This window comes from Apodemus sylvaticus (assembly GCF_947179515.1).
Source record: "Apodemus sylvaticus chromosome Y unlocalized genomic scaffold, mApoSyl1.1 SUPER_Y_unloc_2, whole genome shotgun sequence".
In the NCBI taxonomy this organism is placed as follows: Eukaryota; Metazoa; Chordata; class Mammalia; order Rodentia; family Muridae; genus Apodemus; species Apodemus sylvaticus.
Window position 1 is genome coordinate 977,680 of NW_026262996.1, and position 14,838 is coordinate 992,517.

The 14,838-nt window shown below is 37.5% G+C and overlaps 1 protein-coding gene across 2 annotated transcripts in view; it reads right to left on the reverse strand.

Annotated features, from left to right (window-relative positions):
• Positions 1 to 11,405: 11,405 nt before the first annotated feature.
• Positions 11,406 to 14,838, reverse strand: part of LOC127676064 (probable ubiquitin carboxyl-terminal hydrolase FAF-X) — a 132,560-nt gene continuing 129,127 nt past the window's right edge. For both annotated transcript variants that reach the window (XM_052171989.1, XM_052171990.1), the window contains one exon: positions 11,406 to 11,537. In XM_052171989.1, the coding sequence (XP_052027949.1) occupies positions 11,406 to 11,537 (132 nt within the window). The remainder of the gene's footprint in view (positions 11,538 to 14,838) is intronic.

The window sequence follows — 14,838 nt, forward strand, 5'->3', positions numbered from 1 at the left end:
CTCTGGTTGAGGATGACTATAAAATCCTATTCTGTCATCAACTTCTAAGGAAAAGATTACAGGAAGCTGTGAAAGTGCTGTGTTTATTTGGTTCTGGGAAATAAATTCAGGGCCTGGTGAATATTACATTGGTGATATTTTTAAATATACCCTACATTTAAACAACACTGAAAAATTATTTATTTTATTAGAAAAACACAGATGAGGAAAAAATAAAGTAGCCCCAATATGGTACTGTCCAAAGGGAAAAATACTTATATTTCTCAGCACCTTTATCATTCTGAAATTAAAGATCTAAGTTATATAAATTAAGTTCATTCACACAAAAGTCATAAAGACTAGTTGTGAGTCCAAATTGTAGGAAGTACAAATAAATAATCTGTAAATAATTTATGATATCCTGTATATCATAACATAGAAGTGTTTTTTTACTACAGTACCTGTCCCATTAAATAAGAAATGCAAAATATCTTATTCACAACTCACATATTATATATTGCTGCAAAAAGTAGTATAGTAGATCTATTCAAGCTATCAAGGAAACCATGGTTCTACTGGGAATTCTTAGTGTCAGTAAAACAAGCAAAAATAAACTAAAAATGAAGCTCAAAAACAATTTTAATAATTTGAGAAAACAGAAGCAAACCTATAAACTCTGTAATTCACAGAAGGAGAAATATAGAGAAGACAGAAAGTAATGTCTTTTTGATATTATAAATGCCATCATGTTCAGCAAGTAGGGTTAGAAGTAGCAGGTAGCTATATGGTTATAGATGTGAAGAGAATCAAAGAAAAACAGAAAAAAAAATCCAAAGTGTCAGGAAAGGCTTTTGAGCAGCATCTGAAAAGAATGGAGAATGGGGAATGGGGCAGATGAAAGGTACGGGGAGGGAAAAGAGTGGGAGCACACATACAGGGAGAAAAAAAAAATGCTGAGAGACAGAGATGACTAAATATCCGCATTATAAAGGGAAGAGTGTCTAGGGCTGTGGAAGCTCACCCTGTGGGCTGAAAAGTTCAGGGCAGAGAGCAGGGTCTGCCAGTCAGGCCTTGTAACAGGGATACTGGAGGAACCTGGAATCTAGAACTGCTTTAATATATTAAATAGGTACCTTAACTGCTTCTCCAAGGTTTGAAACCCTACTATATCTACCATTACCTAGGACTAATCATGTTCTTTTACTTTTTTCATTTGGTAGCAAAATTATAGGGCCTTTCCATAGTTAGTGATTGATAGGGGATGGCCATTCTAGGTGATAGCATGCCTGGGTTGCTGGACCTAGATTGCAGAAGTAAACACACTGAGAAAGTTATTGGAACAATCTAGTAAGCAACATCCTTCTATGTCCTTTGCATCAGTTCCTGACTTCTAGGTCCCTGCTCTATTTGAATTCCTGTCTGGACTTCCTTCAGTGATAAACAGTAATATGGAAGTGTAAGACAAATAAACCCTTTTCTTCTCAAGTTTCTTTCATCATGATTTTTTTTTATAACAGCAGCAATAATACTATCTAAGACAACTTATTTTCACAGGATGAGGTTTTCCTATGATAGACTTAACCATGTAGTTTTGGAGACAGTTGTAGAAATTTGAATGAGAAAAGATGTTTAAAATATCCTCTTGAGTGAATTAGCTTCTTTCTGTTCTAAAGGTTTCACGTGTGCTATTAACCTGCTAGTATATGCTTTCTCAGTTTTCTTTTTGGAGGCACTCAGGGTTATGAGTTTTCATCTTGGCACTGCTTTCATTGTGTCCCAAAGATTTGGGTATGTTGTGTCTTCATTTTCATTAAATTCTAAAAAGTCTCTGATTTCTTTCTTTATTTCTTCTTTGGTCAAGGTGTCATTGAGTAGAGTATTTTTCAGCCTCCATGTGTATGTGGAATTTCTGTTGTTTTTGTTGCTATTGAAAACCACTCTTACACCATAGTGATCTGATAGGAGGCATGGGATTAGTCCGATCTTCTTATATTTGTTGAGGTCTTATATTTGTTGAGGTCTTATATTTGTTGAGGTCTGTCTTGTGACCAATTATATGGTCGATTTTGGAGAAGGTACCATGAGGTGCTGAGAAAAAGGTATATTCTTTTGCTTTAGGATAGAATGTTCTATATATACATCTGTTAAATCTAATTGGTCCAAAGCTTCAATTAGTTTCATTGTGTCCCTGTTTAGTTTTTGTTTTCCTGATCGGTCCATTGAGGAAAGTGCAGTGTTGAAGTCACCCACAATTATTGTGTTAGGTGCAATGTGTGCTTTTAGTTTTAATAAAGTTTCTTTTATGAATGAGGGCGCCCTTGCATTTGGTGCATAGATGTTCAGGATTGAGAGTTCTTCTTGTTGTATTTTTCCTTTGACCAGCAAGAAGTGTCCCTCAGGGTCTCTTTTGATGACTTTGGGTTGAAAGTCAATTTTATCTGATATTAAAATGGCTACTCCAGCTTGTTTCCTGAGACCATTTGCTTGTAAAACTGTCTTCCAGCCTTTTACTCTAAGGTAGTGTTTGTCTTTGACCCTGAGGTGTGTTTCCTGTAAGCAGCAAAATGTAGGATCCTGTTTACGTATCCAGTCGGTTAGTCTGTGTCTTTTTATTGGGGCATTAAGTCCATTGATGTTAAGAGATATTAAGGAATAGTGATTGTTACTTCCTATCAATTTTGACGTTATTTTTTAAATTTGAATGCTTAACTTCTTTTGGGTTTGATGAAAGGTTACTTTCTTGCTTTTTCCAGGGTGAAGTTTCCCTCCTTGTATTGGTGTTGTCCTCCTATTATCCTTTTTAGGGCTGGGTTTGTGGATAGATATTGGGTAAATTTGGTTTTGTCATGAAATATCTTAGTTTCTCCATCTATGGTGATTGAGAGTTTTGCTGGATATAGTAGTTTTGTTTGGCATTTGTGTTCTCTTAGAGTCTGCATGAGATCTGCCCAGGACCTTCTAGCCTTCATAGTCTCAGGTGAAAAGTCTGCTGTGATTCTGATAGGTCTTCCTTTATATGTTACTTGGCCTTTTTCTCTTACTGCCTTTAATATTTTTTCTTTGTTTAGAACATTTGGTGTTTTGATTATTATGTGATGGGAAGTATTTCTGTTCTGGTCCAGTCTGTTTGGAGTTCTGTAGGCTTCTTGTGTATTCATGGGCATCTCTCTCTTTAGGTTAGGGAAGTTTTCTTCCATAATTTTATTGAAGATATTTGCTGGCCCTTTAAGTTGTAAATCTTCACTCTCATCTATGCCTATAATCCTTAGGTTTGGTCTTCTGGATTGTGTCCTGGATTTCCTGGATATTTTGGGTTACAAGCTTTTTGCATTTTGCATTTTCTTTAACTGTTGAGTCCATGGTTTCTATGGAATCTTCAGCATCTGAGATTCTTTCTTCTATCTCTTGTATTTTGTTGTTGATATTTGCATCTCTGTCCCCTGATTTCTTCCCAAGCCTTTCTATCTCCAAAGTTGTCTCCCTTTGAGTTTTCTTAGTTGTTTCTACTTCTGATTTTAGATCCTGGATGGTTTTGCTTAGCTCCTTCACTTGCTTGTTTGTGCTTTCCTGTAATTCTTTAAGATATTTTTGTGTTTCCTCTTTCATGACCTCAGCCTGTTGACCAATGTTCTCCTGTATTTCTTTAAGAGATTTTTGTGTTTCCTCCTTCATGACCTCAGCCTGTTGACCAAAGTTTTCCTGTATTTCTTCAAGTGTTTTTTGCGTTTCCTCATTGTTGGCTTTTGTATTCTCGTGGATTTCTTCCAATGATTTTTGTGTTTCCCTTGCAAGGGCTTCTAACGTTTGATCCATTTTCTCCTGAATTTCTTTAAGTATGTCCTTCATGTGTTCCTGTACCAGCATCATGACTAGTGATTTTAAATCCAAATCTTGTTTTACTGGTGTGATGGGGTATCCAGGACATGTTGGTAGAGGAGAATTGGGTTCAGATGTTGCCATATTGTCTTGATTTCTGTTAGTGACGTTCCTGCGTTTGCCTTTTGCCATCTAGTTCTCACTGGTGTTAGCTGGTCTTGTCAGTGCTGGACTCACCAGTGCAAGCTGCCCCTTCCCAGGTGGCCTCTGGTGCACATTACACCCTGCACTGCCTGTAGACAGGGTGCTGCTGCTCAGGCTGTTCAGATCCCAAAGCAGGCACCCGAAGGCTCCCACTGGGGCCCGCTGGATTCACTGGAGCACACCGATTTCTCCCAGCTGGCCGCCTGGAAGCCCCTCTAGCCTCTTGCAGGACCTGGAGATGTGGTGCCGCTGCCCAGGCTGATCTCAGTGTGTCCGATCTCTCTGGAGTCTGAAACCAAGAAGGAGATGAGCCTCTCCTGACTGGTGGGAGCCCGAATTCTGAAGTGTGTGTTCCTTGCAGCGAAAGGCGCCGTAAAACCGCAGCTACTTGCAGCCCGGCTGGTCAGCGAAGGTCAGTGGTCATGGGCACAGGACCTAACTGGACCCTGTGTCGCCTTGGTTCCACTGCTGATGGCCCTTCAGCTGGACCAGCCACTGCTGCACTGCCACCGCCACCGCTGCCCACCATGCAGTTTTTAACACTATTGCTCTGTAGTATTGCTTGAGGTCAGGGATACTGATTCCCCCAGACTTTCTTGTGTTGCTGAGAATAGTTTTAGCTATCCTGTGTTGTTATTCCAGATGAATTTGAGAATTGCTCTTTCTAACTCTGTGAAGAATTGAGTTGGGATTTTGATGGGTATTGCATTGAATCTGTATATTGCTTTTGGCAAAATGGCCATTTTAACACTATTGATCCTGCCGATCCATGAGCATGGGAGGTTTTCTCATTTTTAGAGGTCTTCTTCCATTTCCTTCTTCAGAGTCTTGAAGTTCTTGTCATACAGATCTTTCACATGTTTGGTAAGAGTCACCCCAAGGTACTTTATACTGTTTGTGGCTATTGTGAAGGGGGTCATTTCCCTAATTTCTTTCTCAGCCTGCTTATCCTTTGAGTATAGGAAGGCCACTGATTTGCTTGAGTTGATTTTATAACCTGCCACTTTGCTGAAGTTGTTTATCAGCTGTAGGAGCTCTCTAGTGGAGTTTTTTGGGTCACTTAGGTAGACGATCATGTCATCTGCAAATAATGATAGCTTGACTTCTTCCTTTCCAATTTGTATCCCTTTGACCTCCTTATGTTGTCGAATTGCCCGAGCTAGTACCTCAAGTACAATATTGAAAAGATAAGGAGAGAGGGGGCAGCCTTGTCTGGTCCCTGATTTCAGGGGGATTGCTTCAAGTTTCTCTCCATTTAGTTTGATGCTGGCTACCGGTTTGCTGTATATTGCTTTTACTATGTTTAGATATGGGCCTTGAATTCCTGTTCTCTCCAAGACTTTAAGCATGAAAGGATGCTGAATTTTGTCAAATGCTTTTTCAGCATCCAATGAAATGACCATGTGGTTTTGTTCTTTGAGTTTGTTTATGTAGTGGATTGCATTGATGGATTTCTGTATCTTGAACCAACCCTGCATCCCTGGGATAAAGCCTACTTGATCATGGTGGATGATCATTTTGATGTGTTCTTGGATTCAGTTGGCAAGAATTTTATTGAGTATTTTTGCATCGATGTTCATAAGGGAAATTGGTCTGAAGTTCTCTTTCTTTGTTGGATCTTTGTGTGGTTTTGGTATCAGCGTAATTGTGGCTTCATAGAAGGAATTGGGTAGGGTTCCTTCTGTTTCTATTTTGTGGAATAGTTTGGAGAGTATTGGTGTTAACTCTTCTTTGAAGGTCTGATAGAATTCTGCACTGAAACTATCTAGTCCTGTGCTTTTTTTGGTTGGAAGGCTTTCTATGACCCCTTCTATTTCTTCAGGTGTTATGGGACTGTTTAGATGATCTATTTGGTCCTGATTTAATTTTGGTATTTGGTATCTGTCTAGGAAATTGTCCATTTCCTCCAGATTCTCCAGTTGTGTTGAGTATAGGCTTTTGTAGTAGGATCTGATGATTTTTTGGATTTCCTCAGTTTCTGTTTGAATATCTCCCTTTTCATTTCTAATTTTGTTAATTTGGATACTTTCTCTGTGCCCTTTGATCAGTCTGGCTTATGGGACTTTCGGGGAGTGGGGGGCTAGAAAAGGGGAAATCATTTGAAATGTAAATAAAAAATATATCGAATTAAAAAAATAACTAAAAAGTAGGAAACTCACACTTAACATTAAGAAAAAAATCCAAAATGTAGATGAAAAAAAGAGACAAAACTTTCTAAAAAAAAAAAAAGAGTTTATTGATGAGAGGGAAGACCACTGATCTGTGGGAATAATGAAAAATGTTTATTGATTATTCCTAAGAATTATATGATTTTAATCCATATTTAACTAATTTAAAGTCAATTAGTGATTGTGATTTTCCTTCAATAGTTATGACATTTTATTCAGAATGTAAACAAAGAATATAGAAAAAAGATACATTGTATACCTGTGAGAAAATGTCAAAGAATAAATAAATAAATATTTTTTAAAAATAAAATAGTTATGACATTTTAACTAACAAAAATTGGGGTATTATTTTAAGGCAACATGACTAGATTTACATTTGGCTTTTCTTGATTTTGCTGACGATCTAGTTGACCTAAAATCTTGTTAATGATGCTCAGACATAGTTTTAACTCTACCTTACTAATACTGAAATTTTCTACCTTCTTTTTAATCAAATTGTAGGTTTGAAAATATAGATTTAGGGCAAAAATCTACTTAATGTTCCAGAAAAATCTATAAGTTTACTAAAAATTAAATGTTGAAAAGCCTAATAAGAGTTGTCAAAATGCTTTAAACATTCAGTATGTATACATGTATATTTATTTATACTTATTTACACATCTATATATATTTCAGGTTATGATGTATTACTGTAAACTGAAATTGTTAAGTTAGCATAAATACTTGTATTTTCCAGTTTGCCAAAAAAGCTTCAAGCTCAGTAAGGGGTAGAGTGGACTAGTCCTGCTAACTTGAACCTCTCTGCAGGCTAAAGGGCTGGGTTAAAGGGTTAGCCTTGGATCAAATGCAAAAGTGGAAAAAAAAAGTTTGTTTCCAGAATCCTACAGTTTTGTGCCTCCAGTTTCCTCCCATAGGTGCATTTCCAGGGATTATCAGGGCAACCTTCTCTGACTTCAAGGTGGGAAGGAGTGGGTGGAGCACCCTGGGGAACTGGTGAATTGACAGCCTTTCAGAATCCTGGAGTGCCCTCTGGTGGTCAAGGCAGCAACGATCCTGAGAATTGATTCTCAAAATGCCATTTTCTTTTTAATTTTTTTTTTTAAAAATTGGATACTTTGATACTTTGTTTACTTACATTTCAAATGTTATACTCTTTCCCGGTTTCCCCCGGAAAGCCTATCACATCCCCCTTTCCCTGCTTCTATGAGGATTTTCACTCCCCAACTCACCCACTCCTGCTTTCCTGTCCTGGTATTCCCCTATACTGGGGCATCCAGCCTTCACAGGACCAAGGGCCTCTCCTCTCACTGATGTCTGACCAGGCTGTCCTCTGTTGCATATGCAGCTGGAGCCACGGGTCCCTCCATGTGAACTCTTCAGCATTAGAATAGTGACTAAGATAATGCCCAAATGCTTAAGAAAGGACTATATTACATGGTTAACTGAAATGTTTGGAAGAATCTTGTGCTTTATTTCTCTCTGTTCAACAAATACTGAAAGGGCTGATTTGAAGGTATAGGACAATCACCAGAACTATCCAAGTAGTTTTTACTGTTCTTTCCCTGTATTTGTGGCATTAGGTATCAAACTAAGTTCTCTGTGTGATAGAAGAGTACTCTTTGGGAGTGTACTGAGATTGTGGGAACTGGATTCTCGGACAGGGGTGATGGAGGTGAAGTCACAATCTTGGGAAACAGACTCTGGAGACGAAAATCGAGGTACAGATCTATACTGTATTGCAAAACAACAAGCATTTTTAAATAGTCTTTAGACCAATGGGGAATTGACAGGAACTCTGGAGTAGCCAACTATCCCAGTGACATTATGGGCAGGTGTCACACTTGAGAGGACTTCTGTGAACATGGGGGAAGCAGTCACTGCTCTGTTCCAGGCCCATTATGACGTTCTAGTTTGCTAGGGTCTTTTATGTTTCATGGTAGGCACTCATACTATTACGGTTGTATGTAAGCCTCCATCACCATCCTCTGAGTCCCAAGTCTGGGTGGCCTTTACTTCAGTTTCAGTTCCACATGTTGTCTCCCTTATTGCTCTTGTGACTATTTTGTTATGTTTCATAGAGAAACCAAAGCACCCTCACTTAATTAAGTCTTCCTTCTTCTTGAGCTTGGTGAATTGTAACTTGTTTATTTTGAGCTTATGGGCTAACATCCACTTATCAGTTAGTGCATACCATGTGTGTCCTTTTGTGATTGGGTTACCTCACTCAGGATGACACTTTCTAGTTGAATCCATAAAATGGGTATTTTAAGACAGGATGTTGGCAAGGAAAAGAAAAGTTGGATATTCTAAGAGAGGTAAATAAACACTCCATTGTATAGGGAAGTTCCCTAAACTCAGTAAGTAAATGACTCAATACAGCAACAGGAAATCCATGAAAATAACTAGATTCACTATAGCCTAGCCTCTCCAGGAATATTTAAGGCATAAGGGACCCACTGAGGTGCCCTTAGACAACGTGACCTGGAAAAGATAATCTCCAACCTGTTGAACTGCCTACAGGCTGTGCAATATGCTCTAGGTTTCTTGTGAGGTAGGTTTTTGGTAATTCAGTGTCTTCAAGTCATTTCTTCTGTTACAAGCTAACCTTTATTCCTGTAACTTAATACAGTAATAAACAAATACAGTTAATAAACAAAGTTAATAAATACAGTATCTGTTCACCACGTTAGACTTTGCAGGTATGTTTACTTTTGTGTTTTGTAGTTTATTTTATTTTATTTTTTACCTACAGTGAGCACGTTTGTTCTCAACTTCTTAGGAATAGTGTCATAAAAGACTCTTAACTTTTCCCTTGCAAAACAAAGTGCTGCGAATACTAAAAATGACACTTACAAAGAAGTTAAACTGAATACTATATAGATGTAGCCTACTGACTATAAGTTGAAAGAGTGATTAAGCAATATATGGACTATAGAAGTCATATATCTTATATATTAATGGAGTTTCTCTCAGCTCATGGTCTAATAATTAATGGCCTGCTCATGTAGACCTTATAAAATTGTATTATTAAACAACAGAGCAGACATAGCAGTGTTCTAAGGAAATCACTATGGTAAGCTAAATTAGAAAAACCTGACATTTATTACAAGAATCCCTTAAGATAGAAAGTAACTGGACTGGAATTTGTACACACAGGTGGTTATCTCATGTTAAAACTAGAGCAATACAGAAGGGTGAATCTGGATATATTTCTTTTTGTACATCATGAAATAAAATACCAAGAATGATTGGTATTACAGAACACAGCAGAAAAAATGCCTATGACCATGAACAGAGGGGGTAATGTAATGAAAATACTGACCAAAGAGCAACATTAATATCTCCTTATAAGTATGACAAAGTTGTGCTTTGCATACTCAATAAATACTGTTTCAATATATTCTTAGCAAATATGACAATTTGTATTTTTAGACTAAGAAAGACTATTATAGCTCATTCTGTTTAACAATGGGCCAATAAAAATATCAAATATGCTCATTCTGTTTAACAATGGGCCAATAAAAATATCAAATATGCTTACAGGTTACAGGGTCAGGCTTAAAGATTATGGGCATTTAAAGTATTACTGTGAAAGGTGAAATTAGTATTTGTGTAAAATGCTTATTAATTTAGTTCTCATGGTAACTTTTTACAATAGACCTATTATTAATAAGTATTAATTATACAGAAGTATGCTGATTATATAAGGAAATTTAAATAGTACCAATGATGTCCTGTTTTCTTTTAACAGGACCAACCTTTATATCTACAAAAGGTAATATAACTGAAATGTGAGGTTAGCAAATCGAAGTATGCTATGCAGAGCAGAAATGTAGACTTTTAAAAAATGTAGTTTAAAAAAATAAAACAAAACAATGATTTTTCTTAAATTATATTTGTGAATCCAGCAAAATCATTTCTGTAACAGAAACAGAAATATATTTATTCAGGATGTACTGTTTGTAAGAATACTTTCTTTTTAGGGAGCTTCCAAAGTATGACAAATATTAAAGCTACTACTTAAAAATATTATTAATTTGAGAATGTTTGAGAATCATAAGTTTGAAATGTTTCAATATATTCTCAGAATTATTTTCATTAAGTAGTTACTATCTTAACTAAGCCTTATATCTAACAATAACAGTTTTGGAGACTGGACAAAGAAAAAATGGCATTGCTGCCAAAGAATACTGATAATTACTAAAGAATTAGCCAGATATGTTGGAAAATGACACTTCAAAATGTTGTGGATTCTGACAACCACTTAATCCACAATACTGCAGAAAAAAAGTCTTCACAGCTTAACCTAATAAATTCTACCAAATCAGTCAGTCAGTCTGTCAGTCAGTCAGTCAGTCAGTCAGTCAGTCAGTCAGTCAGTCAGTCAGTCAGTCAGTCAGTCTTCTATTATGCTTCTACACATTCTGGTATAGAAAAAAGATGTGTATTTGTTATTACTTTCTTGAGAATGAGAATTAATAGCCAAACTATATTGTACATACATTTTCCATTTGTGTATTAGTATTGGGCATTAAGAATTAAACAGCCCTATTTATAATAGCCACAAGGTGGAAAGAACCCAGCTTTCCCTCAACAGAGAAATGAATTCAGAAAATGTGGTACATTTACACACTGGAGTACTACTCAGCTATGAAAAACAATGAATTCATGAAATTCTTAGGTAAGTGGATGGAACTGGAGAATGTCACCGAGTGAGGTAACTCATTCACAAAATAACACACATGGTATGCACTTGATGATAAGTGATTATTATCCCGAAAGTTCGAAATACCCAAGATACAAGTCACAGATCACACTAAGCCCAAGTTGAAGGAAGACCAAAGTGTGGATACTTTGATCCTTATTGAAAAGTAAGGCCATCGCAACTAATAGAATCGGAATAGGGCTCCCAATGGAGTAGCTATAGAAAGGACCTAAGGAGCTGAAGAGGTTTGCAGCTCTGTGGGAGGAATAACAATATATACCATCCGGTAGTCCCTGAGCTCCAAGGACTAAACCATCAATCATAGAATACACATGGAGGGACCCACGAATAAATTAAACAGTATACATATTTCACTGCAGGTTATGTATATTACCACAGTAAAGTACACAGCATAAATTTCCCACTCAGGTTTGTTTGGCAAATATTTATAGTTTTAAATATGAACCAAGTACAGAAAAGTTTTTAATATAAGACCAGAATATGTGGATACAACACACCAGATATTATTTGTATTACTGATCCTTTATTAGAGATGAAGTTATTTCTTCACTGCTTTCCTGAGTTTCTTGTGGTTCATCATTTTTCTGAGGGTTATTCAAGTGATGTGCTGCTGGACCTGAATATGGCTGTTCAGGTACATAATTCTAGGAGGGTGAAAAAAAAATCTCCAGGTTAAACTTTTCAAAAATTGCAATTAAAATTTAAAGCATATGCTGAAGTTTTATAAAGTAGATTAAAAATGTTATTAAAACTTGGTATGTCTTTAAATAATTTGTTATGTAGCTGTTAAACAAAAAGCTTACTGATTACTATGTTAAAGCCAGTACCACCTGAGAAAATAAGTATACATATAAACCTTTGAGCAAATTATCTTTGATCTATATTTATATAGAGAAAGAACAGGCAAATCATGTAAAAATATTAATCTGTCATTCCAGAGCTAGGACCAGAAAAAAATGTATAGTTTCCAGAGCTACCATGGTATCACTTGCAGACTTGTTAGAAATGCTTTTTTGTCAAATAGAATTTTGCTACTATGTGAACCAGGATGGCTTCAACTACAATGTTTCCATAGTTATGTGAGTGAAATGTGGGGCTCACAGTTGTGTATTACTATTTATAGAGCTGGAACAGCAAATCTTTAAGGTTTTGAATATACATACAGACTGGACTGGAATCTTCCTGTGCAATTTGGCTGCCAAACAAACTCTTTCAAACTATTATTATACATACTAAACTTAAGAACAAATGAACTGAATTATGTAACACTCCTGATTTAATGTTATAATAATAATTTTCATCATTCTCAGCACTCCTTAGTCTTTTCCCCTCAAGTAAAGTATTTCCTGCCCCCTATGTTTAGTGTGTGCAGGCCAAAGACTGATATGGAATATCTTTATCAGCTGGTCTCTATTTTGTTGTATTTTTTTTAATTTTAAAATTTGGAGGTTCTTCAAAAAGCCACAGACAGAATTGTCAACTGATCTAGCTATATCACTTCTGGGCATTTACCCCAAAGTACTCTACATCCTAGTATAGAGGTATGTGTTTATCTATGGTCACTTCTGTTCTATTCATAATTAGCCAGGAAGAGCTGGAGATATGACTTAGTCAGAATATGGAAAAATATTGCAGGTCTATCAGTGGATGAATGGCTAATATATGGTACATATATGTAATGAAATTGTATCCACCTGTAAAGAAAAATAAAACTAGGACATTTGCAGGTAAATGGATAGGGCTGGAAATAATCAGAGTGACTTAGGCAAATAGTATATATGTTTTCTAATATGAATTCTATTTTTGATTTTTAAATATGCAAGCTAGAATACTTGTAGAAGTACTTGAAAGTGGCGATGGAGGGCAGATTTTATGGGAGAGAGATGGTACAACACAGGTGATGGTACAAAGGAACGATAAGAAAGAAAAAGGTCCAGAGAGTTTTAAGTGGAGCAAGAGATAGAAAGGTAAGAGTTGGAGAGATGGCTCAGCAGTTAAGAGCACCAACTGCTCTTTCAGAGGTCCTGAGTTCAATTCCCTGAAACCACATGGTGACTCACAGCCATCTGTAATGGGATCTGATGCCCTCTTCTGCTGTGTCTGAAGACAGCAAGTGTACTCACATACATAAAATATTTCTTTTTAAAAAAGAAGGGCAAGATATGAGGGACACTTTAAAAACATTACACTGAAAAGGTCACATGAAAATCTATTTTGGATGCTTCATGAAATGCATACACACATATAAAGAGTTTAGATGAAGTTATACTATGTGCGGATGTATCCTCCCCCAGCGTTTGAGCTGGTTGCTAATCACTAATTCTTAGCCCTTTATAGCTCCTGGCCCTTTGTTCTTTTATTTTTTTTTAAATTTTAATTTCTATATTCTTTGTTTACATTCCAAATGCTTTCCCCTTTCCCAGTCTCCCCCCCCCCCCTTCCTCATATGTCCCATAAGCCCTCTTCTCTCCAGCTTCCTGTTTTTCACCTGGGAGCCATGGCTAGCCAACACCTGGAGCTCTCAGCTGATCTGCCAGACCTGAAGTTTCCTGATTCCAGCAAGTAACACACTGACAGTGGAGCCAACACATGCTAAACCAGTTTCAAGAGATTCATACCATAGCCCATATATATTGTCAAATTGCCATACAAAGGTTACATCTTGAACAGCAATGTTGTCCTGGCCTCCTGATGTCATTTCTTTTTTGCCCACCCCCCACCTCTGTCTATCCCCAGCTTCTCTTCCAGGACCAGTTCACTGCAGCTGCAGGCAGCAACATGGGGATTTACCTTCCTTAGACACTCTTAAGTTGTTGTCCAGTGCACAACAGTGATAATACATTACAGGAGCACCCAACCATTTTCTGATTCAACTTAAGTCCCAATTTACAAAGAAGTCTCATTCCTGGTATTTCTAACTAGGTCAAGATCTTGTGGCTAAACAAGTGCTTGCTGTCATGAGTCTGATGGAGCTGTCACCTGGGAGGCCCTGCCAGTGAATCACAAATACAGAGGAGGACACTCTCAGTGAGCCATTGAACGGAGCACAGGGTCCCCAAATGGGGGAGCTGGAGAAAGAACCCCAGGATCTGAAGGGGTTTGTGCCGCAAAAAGAGGAACAACAGTATGAGCCACCCAGTACTCCCAGAGCACCTAGGGACTAAACCACCAACCAGACAGTACTAAACCACCAACCAGACAGTGCACATGGTGTTAGACATGGCTCCAGACACTTTGGCAGCAGAGGATGGCCTTGGTGGACATCAAAGGGAGGGGAGGCCCCTGGTCCTGGAAAGGCTCAGTGCAACAGTGTAGGGGAATGCCAGGACAGGGAAGCAGGAGAGGGGTAATTGGGGAACAGGGGGAGGGGCAGGAAAGGGGACAATATCTGAAATGTAAATAAAGAATATATCTTAAAAAAAAAAAAAAAGAACCTGTGGCTAAATAAAGGTACAAGGGAGAATTTATTAGTGGTGCAGCTCTCAAAGTTCACCAGAGACACTCTTTCTACCCTTTCTTTCCTTTCTTCTTTCCTTTCCTTGCCTTGCCTTTCCTTGTCTTGACATTCTGCTCCTTTCTGTTTCCTTTTCCTTTTCTTCAGCAATTTGTGTTACAACAGTTACTCAGAACTTATCAAAGTATAGAGAATAAAAAACTGTAAAATGCTCAGCTATACGCAAGGCATCTGTAACATCTCTGTCCACAATGTTTCCAAAGAGCCATAACTAGGTTAAGAGGAGTCTGCTGTGGAAGTATTTTCAGACACAACAGGACCATATCCTGTCTTGCAGCTTGTACAATACTGAGCCAGACAAAATCCTATCATGAATTTGGGATGGTTCATGCATCTATGGCCATCCTTAGCTGAGGCAACTAATGGCTGCTGAAGGTAGGAGAGTTCTTTCCTTTAGGGATATAGACTCTGGTAGAGTGCTCCAGAGTCTA